The sequence below is a fragment of the Lagenorhynchus albirostris genome, chromosome 14, assembly GCF_949774975.1.
Source record: "Lagenorhynchus albirostris chromosome 14, mLagAlb1.1, whole genome shotgun sequence".
Classification (NCBI taxonomy): domain Eukaryota; kingdom Metazoa; phylum Chordata; class Mammalia; order Artiodactyla; family Delphinidae; genus Lagenorhynchus; species Lagenorhynchus albirostris.
This window is the reverse complement of record NC_083108.1, coordinates 80,455,714-80,476,053: the sequence shown is the minus strand read 5'-3', so window position 1 is coordinate 80,476,053 and position 20,340 is coordinate 80,455,714. Positions and strand designations below refer to the sequence as shown.

The 20,340-nt window shown below is 40.0% G+C and overlaps 1 protein-coding gene across 3 annotated transcripts in view; it reads left to right on the top strand.

Annotated features, from left to right (window-relative positions):
* Positions 1-1,359: 1,359 nt before the first annotated feature.
* ANAPC5 (anaphase promoting complex subunit 5) overlaps positions 1,360-20,340 on the top strand; it is a 38,692-nt gene continuing 19,711 nt past the window's right edge. For 2 of the 3 annotated variants that reach the window (XM_060121146.1, XM_060121147.1), the window contains exons 1-6: positions 1,360-1,660; positions 4,583-4,662; positions 5,134-5,243; positions 6,105-6,297; positions 13,101-13,167; positions 20,116-20,217. In XM_060121146.1, the coding sequence (XP_059977129.1) occupies positions 1,454-1,660; positions 4,583-4,662; positions 5,134-5,243; positions 6,105-6,297; positions 13,101-13,167; positions 20,116-20,217 (759 nt within the window). In that variant the 5' untranslated portion in view covers positions 1,360-1,453. Of the gene's footprint in view, positions 1,661-4,582; positions 4,663-5,133; positions 5,244-6,104; positions 6,298-13,100; positions 13,168-20,115; positions 20,218-20,340 lie in introns of those variants that run through there. The other variant, XM_060121148.1, reaches the window with a different exon arrangement.

Genomic DNA, 20,340 nt, shown 5'->3' with positions numbered 1-20,340 from the left:
TTCCATTATATGGATATACCACATTTTGTTCATCCGTTCATCAGCTGATGTACATTTGGGTTGCATCCATCTTTTGACTATTGTGAATGCTGCTACTGTGAACATTTGTGTACAGATTTTGCGAGGATATATATTTGTATTCTCTTGGGTATGTACATAGAAGTGGAACTGCTGTGTCGTATGGCAAATCTAAGTTTAGCTTTTTGAGGCACCGTCAAACTTTTCCATTCCCATCCGTAATGAATGCGTGTTTCAATTTCTCCACATCCTTTCCAAAAATTTTTTTTTTTTTTTTTTTTCCGGTACGCGGGCCTCTCACTGTTGTGGCCTTTTCCGTTTCGGAGCACAGGCTCCGGACGCGCAGGCTCAGCGGCCATGGCTCACGGGCCCAGCCGCTCTGCGGCACGTGGGATCTTCCAGGACCCGGGCACGAAGCCGCGTCCCCTGCATCGGCAGGCGGACTCTCAACCACTGCGCCACCAGGGAAGCCCCCAGCATTTGTTATTGTCCATCTTTTTTATTACAGATATCCTAGTGGGTGTGGAGTCTTACTGTGGTTGTCCCTGTTTATGGCTTGTCTATGTCTTAACTAGTGTCTCTTTCATCACTATTTTACCAGCGTCTAGTTAAGTACCTAGCACGTACTAGATGATAACAAAATATCTGGTGAATAAGAGAATTGATAACCACTGTTATTTTTGTGTTATCCTCCTACCTATTTCCTCTGGCACATATAAGTTTTGTCAGGGCGCATTAAAAAAAGAGCTAAATGAAACTTCCAAACTTTGAATTTAAAAATTAGCATAATGAATAAAATACAAATTTTAAAGGTGCACGTTTAACTTCGTTGCTTTTTTTGTTGCTGTTCTCAGTGGCAGACTTGCCATTACATTTATTTATTTATTTACTTACGGCCGTGTCACGCGGCATGCGGGATCTTAGTTCCCCGACCAGGAATGGAACCCGAGCCTCTGCAGTGGAAGCGCAGAGTCCTAACCATTGGACCACCAAAGAATTCCCTAACTTCTTTGCTTTTAAACACAATCATTTTTGAATTTAATTTTAATTATTTTCAAATTAAATGAACAAACTGGGCAGCCCTCTTGGCTGTTCAGACCTTGCCCGAAAGCTTCGACTCACTTTCACTCGGTGCCAGTCCACGTGGAGCGGGAACCTGCTCTCCTTCCGCAATAGTTTCTGTAGGGACTCAGTCTTTAGGTGCACCGCCTTTGCCCCACCCGCCACAGTACTGCTAGGCATTTTGATTGGCTGTAGCTCTCCCTCGTGCTCTGGTCTGGTTTCTCTGATTGGCCGACGGCGTGCCGTCGGGAGGATGCCAGTTTCCTGGGATACGGCGCCGGCGGGCGGAGGCCTAGGGCGGTTGGTGGCGTGCTCGGAGCGGGAACCTGGCCGCGGTGCGTACCAAGGCTCCTGGACGTAGTCCTGGGGCGCCATGGCCAGCGTCCACGAGAGCCTCTACTTCAACCCCATGATGACCAATGGGGTGGTGCACGCCAACGTGTTCGGTATCAAGGACTGGGTGACGCCGTATAAAATCGCGGTCCTGGTGCTGCTGAACGAGATGGGCCGCACTGGCGAGGGCGCCGTTAGCCTCATGGAGCGGCGGAGGCTCAACCAGCTGCTCCTGCCGCTGCTGCAGGTGAGGGGCTCCTGCTCATTCAGCAAACCCTTACTAAGCACCTGCTCTGTGCCGGACAGCTCCTTGGTTGGGGGCACGGGGGTTCATCGGACACTCTCTCTGCCGTGTAGGATCGCGAAAAATATAGTTAATACCACCAGCTAACACTTAGTGAGTACTTAACGATGGACCAGTCACTTTACATTCATTTTTGGGGAGCAGGTTTATATCTGGCTCCAGCATTTATTAGCTGAGTGACTGGGAGAAGAGTTATTTTCTCAGATCCTCCGTCTTCTGTAGAATGAGTTTACATGTAGGCCTGATCGTTGGAGACACAGCTACAGGCTCTGTACCCCAGAAGACGGTAATAAGTGGTAACAATGACATAAAAGTAACAGCCAACATTGATTGAACACTTACTGTGTACTAAGCACGTTACATGTTTTATTTCATTTTGCAGACTGAGGTTGTAGCTCCACCACTTACCCACTGTGCGACTTGGGCAAGTTCTATAACTTATTTGGGTCTTTGCTTTCTCTCTGTAAAATGAAAGCAATAATAGAAACTGTCATGTGATGGCCGTATTAAGTTAGAAGATCCATGGGAACACTTTACAGTGTACGGCACATGGTAAATGCTCAGTCAATTTTAGCTATTTTCATTTTAATCTCATAGGGATAGGGCATGCACTTTCCTTTATATCAGTTGTGGCTTTTCCATTTATTTGTGTGATTATATGAGTGCTGTCTCTCTCCCCTACTAGACTGTAACCTACATGAGGGCGTTACTTTGTCCTATTTTTGTTCACCCTTGTATCCCCAAAGCCTAGTACTGTATAGTTTATAAAGGGCTTTTTTTAATCCATCACCTTTTATGGGGCAGGGGGAGAAGGGGTACTGAGGACACAGGTTAAGTGGCTTGCCCAGTTAGTTAAATAAAAGTAGTGGGTTCCCCATAACTTGCAGCTCCCAGTCCTATCTACATTACTATTATAAGTGCATTTCCCCATTATTCAAATAAAAGTCATAATACTAAAAAATTTGATAGAGAAAAGAAACAAAACAATAATTCTGGTGTCTTAGCTCATGTGTTTTTCTGCCTTTGTTCTTGCTGTTTTTTGTGTCTTGGATTCTCCTTCTGTTTTTTTGCCTGGCTAACTATCATGTAGTTTATTTTGTTTTGTTTTGTTTTGGCGGCGGGGGGCGGGAGGCGGAGCTGCACTGCATGGCTTGCAGGATCTCAGCTCCCTGACCAGGGATTGAAGCCGGCCACAGCAGTGAACACCCGGAATCCTAACCACTAGGCCACCAGGGAACTCCCACTACTGTGTAGTTTTAATCAATGTGTATATAGAATTCGTCTAGCAAAATTCCAGCCTTTACTTATTTGCTTATTGTTTGGCTTTAAAAATTAGCTAATTTTTAACTACTCAACTAATACATGAAGATTCATTGTAAAAACTTTAAATGATGCTAAAATTGATGGAGTGAAAGGTTATGGTTCCTCTGCAGGCCCTCTAATCCTGTTCCTTCTCAGAGATTATCACAGTTAATGTTCCTTCATTCAACTATTTATTTATTTATAAAATTTATTTATTAATTTATTTTTGGCTGCATTGGGTCTTCATTGCTGCCCGTGGGCTTTCTCTGGTTGTGGCGAGCAGGGGCTACTCTTTGTTGCAGTGCGCGGGCTTCTCATTGCGGTGGCTTCTCTTGTTGCGGAGCATGGGCTCTAGGAGCATGGGCTTCAGTAGTTATGGCGTGCGGGCTCAGTAGTTGTGGCACACGGGCTTAGTTGCTCTGTGGCATGTGGTATCTTCCCGGACCAGGGCTCGAACCCGTGTCTCCCGCCTTGGCAGGCGGATTCTTAACCACTGCTCCACCAGGGAAGCCCCATTCAACTATTTATTGAGCAACAGTTCAGAATGGATCTTTCTAGACCTTTTGCTGTGTGTATCTGTATATGATTATAAGTATATATACATATATCCTTTTAATTTAATTTCTCCCTTTTTTTATTTTTACATGAATGCTACTTCTGTTCTACAGCTTATTCCTTTCACTTAACAAGTCTTGGAGATCTTTTCTTGTCAGCATATTTGAGTAGATCTACTTCATTCTTTTTAACGACTGCATTGTTTTCCACAGTAAGAAAAGAAACATAATTTAACTCATGCTTTTAATTAATATTAAAATTTGTAAATTAAAAATGAACTCTTTATTCACGGACTTATAGGTTCTTTTTAGTTTTTCTTCATTTCAAACAATGCACATGGAACATACTTGCCCCAGAAGTGGGATTGCTGTGTTATCCACATCTAAAATTGACCTACTGAACTTACTGTTCCCCAAATATTCAGTGTTTAGTTTTAAACCTCAGCTAGGTTGTAACCTTCTTGATAGCTGAGGTTGCATACTCTCTGTCTCTAGTGGTACCTTTTATGGACTTGGACACATAGTATGACTGCCTACCTTACAGTGTTTTGGGGAGGATCAAATGAGATTATGTTTATGGAAAATAGGACCCCTGTGTTTGTATAATGTTCTCCAGGTTACGAAACAATTTGAATTATTTTACTTAATCTTTGCCACAAACAAGGGAGGTTATTATTATCTCCATCTCACTGATGAAGGAAACTAGGGCTCAGGGAGGCTACAACTTTGCCATGATTGCAACACTGAGAAGGAAGGAACCTCAGACTACAGATTCTATGCTTTTTTTGCATTTAAGTCATTCCTCCAACTAAAAGAGAATGCTATGCAAATATGAAGTATTACTTTAGCGTTTTATGCAGATAGGTTTTTTTCTCTTCCTGATTTGAGATTTCATATTTGGAATGATTGTAAAGCAGAGAGGTTGATAAATGAATTCATGTTGCAGATGTTTATCAATCTCCAGCTTTTTAAAATTTTTCTGTAACCTTTCTATCTCTCCTTTACCCAGGGCCCAGATATTACGCTGTCTAAACTTTACAAGTTAATTGAAGAATCTTGTCCTCAGCTGGCAAATTCAGTACAGATCAGGTAAGCTTCATTTTCTTCTGTATATATGAAAAGATGTCAAAGTAGATAAAAATTAGAAGAGGGCACATGGTGATTAATTCCTTAAAAAAAAACCTTTATTATTCTAGGTTGTTTTCTTAAGTACATGTATTTATTTTTTTTGAAAAATGGATAGCATTAAACATACTGCTTAAAAATTTATTATTCTGTACAGATCTACATTGCTCCTTTTAGCTGTTGCAGAGAATTTCATTTTTACTGGCTGATATGTAACTTTGAGAAGTTTTATAATCAAGAAAACATCAGCAATGATGCTTTTCAGAATATGGGAGTGACATTTTGGATTATCAAATTTGTTTTGTGTGCCACCATTTTATATGAATCTCTGAATTGTTTTTAAAATAGATTTATTTTAGGTGATTGTGGAATATGAAATGTGGGAAGATGTTCAAAGGGCCTTCCTAAAATGCACACCTCATTTTTCTTGTTCAGAATCAAACTGATGGCTGAAGGCGAATTGAAGGATATGGAACAATTTTTTGATGACCTTTCAGATTCTTTTTCTGGAACTGAACCAGAGGTTCACAAAACGAGTGTAGTAGGTATGAAGTTCTTCTAAGGAGAGCAGAGAATATTTTCACTGAAGTGAACTGCTCTTTAAATCACATCTGTCATTAATCTGCTGTATCTGAGCACACACAGTGGGGATGTTGGACATGTTATAGTTTGTATTCATCGCCTTGCCATTTTGACCTGTGTTTAAATAATTGTCTTGTGGAAAAGCATCTTCTGTTTTGTCTACTGTCGTCAGAGTATTAGCCTGGTCATGGAGCCTTTTAGGGTTCCTCAGCTCTTTCTCACAGTCCTCTGCTCACTTGTCCACATTGTACGACTGAGTCAGGGTCACCAACTAAACTTTTATGAAGAGAGGTAAGTAAGAGTAGATTACTGATATAGTTTATAAGGCGGGTATATGTGAAGTTTCTTGACGCTTTGCTGTTAGCGGTATAGTCATACTCCATCCATCTGGCATTTTTTTCCTGGTAGTTTTTATGTTACTTACCCTCAGTTATTTATTGATCTTCCATGTGCCAGGCTCTGGACTTTAAGAGAGACTGGAAACTTCCTCTTATGGAGATTGCTTTCTTGTGGTTGTGGGCAGAGGAGCAGGCAGACAGTAGAAAGTAAACAAATAGGATCACTTCAGATGTTGTAACAGTCACGGAAGGACACATTGGCTGGATAAAGAGTGGAGTGCGGGTGGGAGGACTGAGGCTTGAATATAAAGAGAAAGTCAGCTTCGTAAAAGGTGGTAAAAGAAGGTTTGCGGAGGGGAACAGCAACTGCAAGTGTCTTTTTTTTTTTCATTATTTTGGAGGAAGAACTGCAACAAATAGTCATCAACTTTTTGTAGCCTGGATTTCAAGTTAATGCCTTCACCTCCTCTCTGTCTTGTTTCATAGGTTTATTTCTGCGTCACATGATCTTGGCCTACAGTAAGCTTTCTTTCAGTCAAGTGTTTAAACTGTACACTGCCCTTCAGCAGTACTTCCAGAATGGTGAGAAAAAGACAGTGGAGGATGCTGATATGGAACCGGCCAGCAGAGAGGAGAGCGAAAGAAAAATGGAAAAAGAAGAACTTGATGTATCTATAAGGTAAGTTGGGTTTTTCTGGCGGGAATCCCTTTCCTGTGAAATAGCATCATTACGGGAGCAGCAAATCCTCCTTCATCCAGCAGTAAATCCTCATTCATCCTCGTTCTGGATGAACTCATTCATCCAGAGTTCATGTGCTGCCTGTCATCTTTTTGTCCCTCCAGATCCAGGAAATTCACCCTTACGGGCTGCATCAGTAATCTCCTTGCCTTCTAACTTCTGATTGAGAGGCACTGGTGGGAAATCCAGAGGGTCAAGGAGAGTGAGGTCAAGGTGTTGATTCACTGGCTCCCTTCCTTCGGGGTCACGGTGGGCTGGCAGTAGGGTCACAGCCTCTGTCAGGTGGCCTGCTCTGCATACCTCGGGGGTCTAGTAACTGGGGAGGTTTCCCAGGCCCGGTGCAGAAGGTGCCCCACTATTACCAGCCCTGGGAACTTTATTACCCGCTATGGCTTATCCATCCCCTGCCCCTATTTTTGTAACTGGCCCTTTATTAAACTTTTCTCAAATTACGCCATTTGAATATGCCATTTGTTTTCTGCTGGGACCCTGAGTGGTAGTGTTCATTATATCACAGTGAATTAACAGTTGATTAATTCAGTGAAAATTTATTGAATGCCTGCTAAAGTTTAAGCCTGGGGATGTAGTGCCACTGCTCACCTAGTTGTTTAAGCTCAAAGCCTAGGCATGTCCCTGTGTCCTCCCCCTCCTTCACCCCTGCAGCCAGTCCTTCCGCAGATGCAGCCAATCCTTCCTCCTCAATATGTTTGGAATTAGTTCACTTCTGTCCATTGCCACTGCTTCCCCTGTGGTCTAAGCACCGAATCTCTTTCCTGGATGACTGCTCTAGCCTCCCGACTGCTTTCCTTGCCTCCACTCTTGTTTCCTTACTATCAGTTTTTCCTGTAGCATCCAAGGGAACCATTATGATGTAAATCACACCACGTGTTCTTATGCCCCAAACCCTCCTTGACTATACATGGAATTTAGACAGAAATCTGAGCTACTGTGGCCTCATTACTTGCATGATCTGGCCCCTGTCATCTTCCCTACCTCTTTCTCCTTACTTTCCATTCACTGTCAGAGTCTGTCTGCTCTGGCTTGCTTTCAGTTTCTTCAATACCAAGCCGAGGTCTGCCTCAGGGTGCCTCGCAGGCTCTCCCTGGCTTCTTACCTCGCTCACTCTCTTTCACCGTTCACTCCCTTTCACTGTTCAGATCTCAGCTCCCGTGTCCTCACACAGGCCTTTCCTGACCACATGTCTGAAGTAACCTTCATCCTAAATACTTCCAACTTCTTTATTTCTTCCATAGCTCTCCTCACTAAGTAACTTTTTGCATTTATTTACTTAGACTCATTTGTATTTGTCTTTGCACCCCTTCAAGAGCTAAGACCCTTCTCTGTCATATTTCACCTCATGTTCCTCAGTGCTTGGCTTGTAATGTCTGTGAATATGTGTTGGATGAATGAATGCAGAGAATCAGAACACATCATTCATCGCCCACACTGGTAACTGGCCCCATAAAACACTTTGTATTACTTCCCTTCACTGTCTCACGTCCCCTCTCCCCAGCTGTTACCTGGGATCACCTCCCAAATAGACTACTTATATTTGGAGGGAAAAGCATATTGTGTGTGTGCGTGTGTGTGTGTGTGTGTGTGCGCGCGCGCGTGTGTGTGTGTGTGTGCGCGCGCGCGTGTGTGTGTGTGTGTGTGTGTGTGTGTGTGTGTGTGTTGTATTTCCTGATCTCAGGGAGCCCACAGTCTGGTGAGGAAGACTGGCACCCAAACACATCACTACAAGTAACAATGTGTTCAGAGCTCTGAGAGAAGTAAGCCCCACCTGCCCTATGTAGGCTGGCTAACCCCCTTGGGGGCTGGGGGAGGTCTGTGTGTGTAGCCAGAGAATATTTCCCTGCAGTTCCTATGAGTGGCCTTTGTACAGTTATGTGATTTGTTCAGCACACTCTGGGAGCAAGAAGACTGTAGTACCAGTAAGTACTTCCAAAAACTCAGAGTTGCTCAAAGAGGCTTCTCATCTAGTGGAAAGGCAGAACCTTGTAGGGTTGAGTCTGGCCCTGGAGTCAGACCCCTGGATTTGAATTCTGGCTCCTCTACTTATCCCCTTAAGACCTTGGGCAAGTCACCCTCTCTGTACCTCAGTTTTCTCATCTGCAAAATGGGGCTCATGTCACCTCCTCAGAAGGTTATTTTGAGAATTAAATGATAAATCTATATGAAGTGTTTACAACTGTGCCTTTAAACATTTGACAAATATTCACTATTCTTCTTCTCTAATTTCTCTTTTGTTTAATTCCCCTGAGGAAGGGTTCCAGGAAACAATGTAATCTTTGTCCTAGCTGCTTTATATGCTTAAAGTAGCAGAATGTCAGTTCTTCAGAAATGTTAAAATTCAAACTTTTCTTATTTAGGTTTGACTTTCTCCTAAATTAATCTGATTTAATTAGGTCTAACTGCATCGTTTTGTTTTTATTCTAATCTAAGAATTCATTTGTGTGTAATAATAGTGTGTATACTGTTAAGGTGTATGGTTTCAGAAAATAGTGTGCATTTAGTAAACTGAATTTCATCACTGAAATAGAAGAAATGTATTATTTAAATATTATTCTACTTAAGTATTATAATTCTTTGCCCAAAAAGAAATGATTTTGACTTGTTATAGGATTTTTAATATTTCATAATGTATATTTACATACATTTCTTGATTCTTTTAAAAAGGAAAATTTCATTTTTTTCTTTTTGTGCTCTTTTCTAGTGTTTTATTGCATTATGAGAGGCTTCTCACTTTAGCCCTTTCATTTTCTTCCTTCCTTTCTTCCTTTCTTTCTGCACTCCCTCCCTCCCTCCCTCCCTTCCTTTCTTAGTTATTGGAATGTTTTTAGGTCTTGCTTTCTTCAGGGAAATTATTTTTCTTGCCCTAGAAATTTGTATTAAAATTAGAAAGCCCAGAGTAACATTGACTAGCTTGCAAATCTCCCATCCTACAATGAAATAACTACTGTTTGAAAAAGGGGGACCCACCTGTTAATTTAGAAGGGAGAGAATATTCAGTGAACGAATGTTTATCAGGTGTTTTTTAAAAATCCAATTACAGAAGAAAGTACAGACTGACATTTAGCTTCAGCTTTTCATTTACTCGTTGTTGCTACAGGGCAGCATTTGTTTCCTGCAATAAGAGAGGGGGGCTTACAGGGTTACACCTTGTGAGTTTGCAGTGGAGGCTACTAGTCTGCAAGCTGCTGGAACTGCATCTTCTCTGTGCTTCTAAAAAGACCTAACAAAAGTAGAAGTTCTCTGGCACTTCTTCACTTGCCAGTGATTTAATATAAATCTCCCAAATTCATTAATTTATTCAGCACATACTTATTCAGTAGTTCTGGTGTGCCAAGCACTATGCTAGCTGCTATGCTGTCAGCGCAGAGGAGAAAGTCCCCGTCCTCATGGAGTTATGTGGGAGGGTCAGGTAATCGAGAGGTAACTAAATTAACAACTAATGTAATTTCAGAGCGTGTCAGTGCAGGAAAGGAATGACTGGGACACAGGGATACAGAATAACTGTGGGGTGCTGTCAGGGAAGGGCCCTTTAAGACTGGGAGCTAGGTGACGAAGGAGCCAGCCCTGAGAAGAGTTGCCAGAGCACATGCAGACTCACAGCCCAAGACGGGACAAGCTGACATATTGGACGGACAGACGGAGGACAGTGTGGCCTGAGCACACAAGTCGGGAGGAGGGGTTGGATCACCTCTCCGGTCACACACCTCAGAAGGGTTCAGGTCCTCATGGCCTCCTCGGTGTTAGTAACTGTTCCCAATCTCAGTCCTTCCCCTCCCCTGCTTTTGTCTTGTCATCACCCTGCTCAGAAGTCTCCAGAGGTTCACAAAGTCTCCCAGCCTGGCATTTGAGGCCTTCCACAGTTGACCTTTCTGACCTTTAATTTCTGTTCCTCAACTTGGATCCTTTACCCCAGCCAGCCAGGTGTGCTTGTATCCCTCTGACAGGCCAGGCATTTTCCCATTCTGCATCTTTTGGTTTCCTTTCCTGGAATGCCTTCTTCCTTCCTTGTCATTTCTTCACTCCTTGCCAACTTTCAGGGTCCTCACCACTTCAGCTGGAGTGATTTCTCCCTCTTCTAAGTGCGGCGATCATATTAATTCTTGGTATTTATTGTTTATTGCCATCTTTTCACATGCGCTGGTCTTAACCTTCACCAAGACTGTAAGCCCATTAAGACATTTTCTTGGGGGACCTAGACTTGTGTTTTATGCATTGCAAGTACATAAACACCCCAGTTTGTTGATTGTTTAATCCTATGTTATATTTTAAAAATTTCAGTGATAGTGGGTGATTTGAGCCCTTTAGAGGAGTTTCCAGAGTCCTTTTGAGAATCTGATGAATGCCATGTACTATCCCCACATTAAAAATGCATATTTTGCAGTTTTACAAAAGCCCATCCGTGGACCCAGGTTAAATGCCTTTGATGTATAGCACTTGTAAGTTTAAAGTTCTGTCTCAACTGGTAATGGGATTCATAAACAAGGTATACTTGAGTCCTTTTCCTAAAGGAGTAACCCCCTTCCTAAATTGAATACATTTGTGGCTTTTTTTTTTTTAATTTATTTATTTGGCTGTGTTGGGTCTTAGTTGTGGCCCTCGGGATCTTTGTTGCCATGTGCAGGACCTTTAGTTGCGGCATGCGAGGCTTTTAGTTGCGGCATGCGGGGTTTAGCTCCCTGACCAGGGATTGAACCTGGGCCCCCTGCGTTGGGAGCATGGAATCTTAGCCACTGGACCACCAGGGAAGTCCCCCTTTGTGGCTTTTTAAGAGTTACTTTCTCTGGCATGTGTTTGAGGTCCTGAGGAGGCAAAGAAGGAGTCAGTAAAAGGATGGTTTGGGCCATGGTATTTTTACTTGCTGTTTCCAAGCTTGTTCACGTCGGCCACTGTTGCCACCATGGAAGCCAGAGCCAAACTTGATCTTCATTTTATAGCAAATGTGTTTGCCTTAATTTGCAGCAATTTCGTTTTATGTGATTCTGGTTTTCTCTTTCTGCTTTATTAACCTTATTGTTCTTGTGTCCTGTGTTATAAGCTACCTCAAGTCTTTTTTGGGGGAAGGGTTTAAGTAAATAAAGCATTTGGTAACAGTGAGCATCATGGACCTTAGAGGAGGGTGGGACCGGGAGTGGTGCGTCCCATTTCTTTCAGATCCTTGTCTGTCTCTAGCCTTTTTGTGTACAGTCATATTTATTTCAAGCCTTGGGCTTACTTTCTTTGAAGGGTATGTTAAGAGAAAAGGGCTTCTTATTGCCCAGACATTTAGCTGTTTTCCACTTGAGAACTTGGCCTGTGAATTTTCTTTCCATTTCCCTCCAGGTCACTGTTGTTTCGCTGATCTTTGTTATGCTGGTCAGGGCTGGTCCTTGGCAGCTCTGATACCTGTAGAATCTGATATGCTTGCTGCTTTGTATCAGAAACGTAACCAAGAGAATATCAGAGCAGCTCTTCCCAAAGTGTTTTCTGTGGAACACCAGTGCTTCTTGAGAGATGTGAGGAAAGGATTCTTCATTCAGATGAGTTTGGTAAATGGTACATTAAACAAAAGTGAATAAAGTGTCTCTCTGTTGGATTTCTCTAATGTGTATCATGAATCTCCCAGGGAAGAGAGGGTGTACAGCTTTCCCCAAGTGATTTAACCCCAGCAGCATTTTGTTTTCTTTTGGAATACCTGTTTACATATTGTTTGCATGAAACAGTTTGAGAACTGCTGTATTAGACACAGAGTGCTTATAAAAATATTATTGATGAGTAAATATTGATTTTTCTACTTACTGTAATCCTGTATAGAGAAGCCATTTATTCAGAGTCATGTGGCAAAAGGGTATTATTCATACTTTGCTCTCAAAAATAAGACTGTTTGTGCATGTATAGATTTCTCAAGTCTAGATTTATATCAGTATATTTCTTATTTGTTGGTTCTGTGTGATCTCAACTTCCAGGCAAATGGTTATTTCTTAGATAACACCTCTTTTTCTTGTTCTGGAATACAGCACCATCTTATATGTGTAGCGAGGAGTTAGAGACTTTTTATTCATTCATTTCTCAAACTCTGAGTGCCCATTGTGTGCCTGGGGGACTGGGTGTTCATATACAAATATAAGTAAGAACAGCCAGTGTGGCAGTGCTAGATGCAGTGATCCCTATCTCTGGGAGACAGTGGGAGCTCAAATGAGAGATGTCAGGAGAGATTCTTGGAGGATATGACACTTGAGGTATTCTTGAATGACGGATGGTACAACAGTGCAACAGTGGATGGAACATGGGCCCTGCAGGTTGAGGAAGCAGGGGGGCATCTTGGCATGATAGGAGATTGTAAGGAGTTCATCAGGGCTGGGGTGTGGGTAAGAAAGAGAAGGCAGAGGAGAGAGGTAGGAGCACTCAGGAAGCATTGCACCTGCCCTGCTAAGCAGTGCAGACTTTATTCTGGAAGGTGATGAGATACCACAGGAGCGCTTTAAATCAGGGACGATAGACTTGCATTTTAGAAAGATCATGCTGGAGGCTATGTACAGTCGAAGTCTACATCTGTCCATAATTATATCATGTGAACTTCGGCAGGTCATTCAACATCACTTTTTAAGCATGTCTTTTCTATTCCTGAGAAGAGGGAATTAATTTTAAAAGTTTTTAAACTTTTCTGATGAAGAATCTATTTGTCTTTGTAAAGCATTATCATTTTCACTATTGTGTAATTCATTATTATTATTATTTTTTTTTTTTTCCAGAGAAGAGGAGGTATCTTGCAGTGGGCCTCTGTCCCAAAAACAAGCAGAATTTTTTCTTTCTCAACAGGTATGTTCTGTAATTGGTCATGAATTTATTTTTAATCCTGTGACATTATATGTCATGACATATGTTTGTTATGTGAGTAGGTTTATTAGTGAAGCAGCATTATTCTTATTCTTGGTCATTTTTTCTTTACTAACAATGCAGTTGTAGCTATGTGTCCCTTCCTATTTTCTGTGTGATTTTATTTCTCTGTTAGGGTCATAATGCATGTTCATTTGTTAATGGTGTGTGACTAACACAGCCCAAAAATGTGATTTAGAAGACCTACTTCCCTTTTCCCCAACACTTTATCATGGACATTTTCAAACAGAAATACAAATTGAAAAGCATTATATAGTGAATACCCATATACCCATCATCTAGATCCTGCAATTAATATTTTGCTCTGTTTATCATATATCTACCCATATAGCCACCATTTCATCTTATTTTTTGATACATTTCAAGTTGCAAGCATCGGTACACTTTTACCCCAGACATTTCTTACTGGTGTTTTTGAGCCATACTTTTTCCTTTTTTTTGGTAATATAAGCTGGATGTTTTTCTCCCATGTTATTGTCAGCATAGAATTTTGATTTTTGCTCTACTTTTCTAGTTTTCCCTATTTTTGTTATTAATTTTCTTTCTGCAGAAAGATGTAATGTTTAGATCTAGATGCAGGTGATAGAATCACTCCTACAGATGAATACTAAACAGATTGAAAAACTCATCTAGACAATTGGTTAACTGTAGAGGAGAAAATAGACCTGGATCTTCACCTCATCTTTGCACCTCAGTACTTTACAGATGGATTAAAGGCTTAACTATAAACATTTAAGGTTATAATTAGACCAGGAGGAACTACATATTAACTTTTTTTTTGAATTTCATTTATTTTTTTATATAGCAGGTCCTTATTAGTCATCCATTTTATACACATAAGTGTATACATGTCAATCCCAATCTCCCAATTCATCACACCACCCCTCCCACTCCGCCGCTTCCCCCCCCTTGGTGTCCATACGTTTGTTCTCTACATCTGTGTCTCAATTTCTGCCCTGCAAACAAGTTCATCTGTACCATTTTTCTAGGTTCCACATATATGTGTTAATGTGCGATATTTGTTTTTCTCTTTCTGACTTACTTCACTCTGTATGACAGTCTCTAGATTAATCCATGTCTCTACAAATGACTCAATTTCGTTCCTTTTTATGGCTGCGTAATATTCCATTGTATATATGTACCACATCTTCTTTATCCACTCGTCTGTCCATGGGCATTTAGGTTGCTTCCATGACCTGGCTATTGTAAATAGTGCTGCAATGAACATTGGGGTGCATGTGTCTTTTTGAATTATGGTTTTCTCTGGGTATATGCCCAGTAGTGGGATTGCTGGATCATATGGTAATTCTATTTTTAGTTTTTTAAAGAACCTCCATACTGTTCTCCATAGTGGCTGTATCAATTTACATTCCCACCAGCAGTGCAAGAGGGTTCCCTTTTCTCCACAGCCTCTCCAGCATTTGTCGTTTGTAGATTTTCTGATGATGCCCATTCTAACTGGTGTGAGGTGATACCTCATTGTAGTTTTGATTTGCATTTCTCTAATAATTAGTGATGTTGAGAAGCTTTTCATGTGCTTCTTAGCCATCTGTATGTCTTCTTTGGAGAAATGTCTATTTAGGTCTTCTGCCCATTTTCTGATTGGGTTGTTTGCTTTTTTAATGTTGAGCTGCATGAGCCGTTTATATATTTTGGAGATTAATCCTTTGTTCGTTGATTCGTTTGCAAATATTTTCTCCCATTCTGAGGGTTGTCTTTTCGTCTTGTTTGTAGTTTGCTTTGCAAAAGCTTTTAAGTTTCATTAGGTCCATTTGTTTATTTTTGTTTTTATTTCCATTACTCTAGGAGGTGGATCAAAAAAGATCTTGCTGTGATTAATGTCAAAGAGTGTTCTTCCTATGTTTTCCTCTAAGAGTTTAATAGTGTCCAGTCTTACATTTAGATCTCTAATCCATTTTGAGTTTATTTTTCTGTATGGCGTTAGGAAGTGTTCTAATTTCATTCTTGTACATGTAGCTGTCCAGTTTTCCCAGCACCACTTATTGAAGAGACTGTCTTTTCTGCATTGTATATCCTTGCCTCCTTTGTCTTAGATTAGTTGACCACAGGTGCGTGGGTTAATCTCTGGGCTTTCTATCCTGTTCCATTGATCTATATTTCTGTTTTTGTGCTAGTACCATATTGTCTTGATTACGGTAGCTTTGTACTATAGTCTGAAGTAAGGGAGTCTGATTCCTCCAGCTCTGTTTTTTTCCCTCAAGACTGCTATGGCTATTCGGGGTCTTTTGTGTCTCCATACAAATTTTAAGATTTTTTGTTCTAGTTCTGTAAAAAAATGCCATTGGTAATTTGATAGGGATTGCATTGAATCTGTAGATTGCTTTGGGTAGTATAGTCATTTTCACAATATCGATTCTTCTAATCCAAGAACATGGTATATCTCTCCATCTCTTGGTATCATCTTTAATTTCTTTCATCAGTGTCTTACAGTTTTCTGCATAGAGGTCTTTTGTCTCCCTAGGTAGGTTTATTCCTAGGTATTTTATTCTTTTTGTTGCAGTGGTAAATGGGAGTGTTTCCTTAATTTCTCTTTCAGATTTTTCATCATTAGTGTATAGGAATGCAAGAGATTTCTGTGCATTAATTTTGTATCCTGCAACTTTACCAAATTCATTGATTAGCTCTAGTAGTTTTCTGGTGGCATCTTTAGGATTTTCTATGTATAGTATCATGTCATCTGCAAACAGTGACAGTTTTACTTCTTCTTTTCCAATTTGTTTTCCTATTTTTTCTTTTTCTTCTCTGATTGCCGTGGCTAGGACTTCCAAAACTATGTTGAATAATAGTGGTGAGAGTGCACATCCTTGTTTTGTTCCTGATCTTAGAGGAAAGGCTTTCAGTTTTTCACCATTGAGAATGATGTTCTCTGTGGGTCTGTCATGTATGGCCTTTATTATGTTGAAGTAGGTTCTCTCTATACCCACTTTCTGGAGAGTTTTTATCATAAATGGGTGTTGAATTTTGTCAAAAGCTTTTTCTGCATCTATTGAGATGATCATATGGTTTTTATTCTTCAATTTGTTAATATGGTGTATCACATGGATTGATTTGTGTATATTGAAGAATCCTTGCATCTCTGGGATAAATCCCACTTGATCATGGTGTATGATCTTTTTAGTGTGTTGTTGGATTCTGTTTGCTAGTATTTTGTTGAGGATTTTTGCATCTATATTCATCAGTGATATAGGTCTGTAATTTTCTTTTTCTGTAGTACCTTTGTCTGGTTTTGTTATCAGGGTGATGGTGGCCTCATAGAATGTGTTTGGGAGTGTTCCTTCCTCCGCAGATTTTTGGAAGAGTTTGAGAAGGATGGGTGTTAGCTCTTCTCTAAATGTTTGGTAGGATTCACCTGTGAAGCCATCTGGTCCTGGACTTTTGTTTGTTGGAAGATTTTTAATCACAGTTTCAATTTCATTACTTGTGATTGGTCTGTTCATATTTTCTATTTCTTCCTGGTTCCGTCTTGGAAGGTTATACTTTTTAAGAATTTGTCCATTTCTTCCAGGTTGTCCATTTTATTGGCATAGAGTTGCTTGTAGTAGTCTCTTAGGATGTTTTGTATTTCTGTGGTGTCTGTTGTAACTTCTCCTTTTTCATTTCTAATTTTATTGATTTGAGTCCTCTCCCTCTTTTTCTTGATGAGTGTGGCTAATGGTTTATCAATTTTGTTTATCTTCTCAAAGAACCAGCTTTTAGTTTTATTGATCTTTGCTATTGTTTTCTTTGTTTCTATTTCACTTATTTCTGCTCTGATCTTTATGATTTCTTTCCTTCTGCTAACTTCGGGTTTTGTTTCTTTCTCTAGTTCATTTAGGTGTAAGGTTAGGTTGCTTATTTGAGATTTTTCTTGTTTCTTGAGGTAGGCTTGTATAGCTATAAACTTCCCTCTTAGAACTGCTTTTGCTGCATCCCATAGGTTTTGGATTGTCCTGTCTTAATTATCATTTGTCTCTAGGTGTTTTTTGATTTCTTCAGTGATCTATTGGTTATTTAGTAATGTATTGTTTAGCCTCCATGTGTTTGTGTTTTTTACGTTTTTTTCCCTGTAATTGATTTCTAATCTCATAGCGTTGTGGTCAGAAAAGATGCTTGATATGATTTCAATTTTCTTAAGTTTACCGAGGCTTGATTTGTGACCCAAGATGTGATCTATCCTGGAGAATGTACCGTGCACGCTTGAGAAGAAAGTGTAGTCTGCTGTTTTTGGATGGAATGTCCTATAAATATCAATTAAATCTATCTGGTCTATTGTGTCATTTAAAGCTTGTGTTTCCTTATTAATTTTCTGTTTGGATGATCTGTCCGTTGGTGTAAGTGAGGTGTTAAAATCCCCCACTATTATTGTGGTACTGTCGATTTCCTCTTTTATAGCTGTTAGCAGTTGCCTTATGTATTGAGGTGCTCCTATGTTAGGTGCATATATATTTATAATTGTTATATCTTCTTCTTGGATTGATCCCTTGATCATTATGTAGTGTCTCCTTCCTTGTCTCTTGTAACATTCTTTATTTTAAAGTCTATTTTATCTGATATGAGGATTGCTACTCCAGCTTTCTTTTGATTTCCATTTGCATGGAATATCTTTTTCCATCCCCTCACTTTCAGTCTGTATGTGTCCCTAGGTCTGAAGTGGGTCTCTTGTAGACAGCATATATATGGGTCTTGTTTTTGTATCCATTCAGCAAGCCTGTGTCTTTTGGTTGGAGTGTTTAATCCATTCACATTTAAGGTAGTTATTAATATGTATGTTCCTATTACCATTTTCTTAATTGTTTTGGGTTTGTTTTTGTAGGTCCTTTTCTTCTCTTGTGTTTCCCACTTACAGAAGTTCCTTTAGCATTTGTTGTAGAGCTGGTTTGGTGGTGCTGAATTCTCTTAGCTTTTCCTTATCTGTAAAGCTTCTGATTTCTGCATCAAATCTGAATGAGATCCTTGCTGGGTAGAGTAATCTTGGTTGTAGTTTCTTCCCTTTCATCACTTTAAGTATGTCATGCTACTCCCTTCTGGCTTGTAGAGTTTCTGCTGAGAAATCAGCTGTTAACCTTATGGGAGTTCCCTTGTATGTTATTTGTTGTTTTTCCCTTGCTGCTTTCAATAATTTTTCTTTGTCTTTAAGTTTTGCCCATTTGATTACTATGTGTCTCGGTGTGTTTCTCCTTGGGTTTATCCTGTATGGGACTCTCTGTGCTTCCTGGACTTGGGTGGCTATTTCCTTTCCCATGTTAAGGAAATCTTCAACTATAATCTCTTCAAATATTTTCTTGGGTCCTTTCTCTCTCTCTTCTCCTTCTGGGACCCCTATAATGCAAATGTTGTTGTGTTTAATGTTGTCCCAGAGGTCCCTTAGGCTGTCTTCATTTCTTCTCATTTTTTCTTTCTTTATTGTGTTCCACAGCAGTGAATTCCACCATTCTGTCTTCCAGGTCACTTATCCGTTTTTCTGCCTCAGTTATTCTGCTACTGATTCCTTCTAGTGTATTTTTCATTTCAGTTATTGTGTTGTTCATCTCTGTTTGTTTGTTCTTTAATTCTTCTAGATCTTTGTTAAACATTTCCTGCATCTTCCAGATCTTTGCCTCCATTCTTTTTCCGAGGTCCTGGATCTTCTTCACTATCATTATTCTGAATTCTTTTTCTGGAAGGTTGCCTATCTCCACTTCAGTTAGTTGTTTTCCTGGGGTTTTATCTTGTTCCTTCATCTGGTACATAGCCCTCTGCCTTTTCATCCTGTCCATCCCTCTGTGAATGTTACGTATTAACTTTTAACTGATCTCTGGGTGGGGAAGGACTTTCTAAACAGAAAAGCTGTGGAAGAAAACACGTAGGAGATCATTTGATTTTTCAGCATAAAAATGAAAAACATCTACATGTCAGTACATGTTCTAACAAAATTAAAACTCAAACAACAAAACGGGAAAAAGGGTTGCAATACGTATGACAAAGGGTTAATACTTTTGCTTAAAAAATTGTAGTTTCAAAGCCCATTTGATGATGAGACAAATTTATAATATATTATTACATGAAAAAAGCAGGTAATAAAATGATATATTCTAACTTTGTTAAAAAAGTATGCGTGTATATATATATATATGTATATAAACACATACACACACACACACACAGAAAAAAGACTGGAATGAGATACACTGACAAAAAAATAGTGTTATTTCTGGGTGGAAGGATTACAGATGATTTTTGTTTTCTTCTGTATGCTTTTCCATATTTTTGGAATCTTCTATAATGATATAATGAATTCAAATATAATTAGAAATTATTATTATTCATAAAGAAAAATTTGTCTAGCTAAAATTGAAGAGTCCATAACCCAGTTAAGTACTAATCATTAATTTAGAAGTCATTTTCTACATATTTTATATAATCATTGCTGGTACCATCCATATGAAACAGATAACCAGGAGCAGGGCAAGTGTGCATCTCCCTTTGCCAGGCTGGATATACATACTTCCTACCTTAAAGGCACTTACAGTCTGGGGGTGGGGTCAGCTGGTACTTTTAATATAATTTGATAAGTACTGCAGGAAGGGTTAGTGCAGGGCGCTTGTGGGAGCATGTCGGTACTTACAGGACCTTATCTAGTTTAGAAGGTGATAGAAGCAGGTGGCTGAAATCTAAACTGGGCCCTGAAGACTGAGCAGGAGTTTGCATGGAAGACTATATGGATGGGTCGTTGGGAAGCTTAGAATTCCAGGAAGAGGAAACAGTGTTCTGCATGGTCAAGAGGAGAGTGTAGGTGCAGAAAAAAAAGTAATCAGATGATGCTAGTTAGTAGACATGTCCATATGTTTATTGGCCATTTCTTTCTACTGAGTTGTCATTTTTAAATTTCAGGCTTCTTTGTTAAAGAATGATGAGACTAAAGCCCTCACTCCAGCTTCTTTGCAGAAAGAGTTGAACAACTTGTTGAAATTTAATCCTGATTTTGCTGAAGCGGTGAGTCTTTTCCAGAGTTTGTTGCTAAGTTGGAAAGCAGGGACAAGACCATTCTTCCTATTGAGTAGTCGTGCAAATGAGGATTGGCCGAATGACCCAGGTTCTTGGAAAGAAATCATGTTG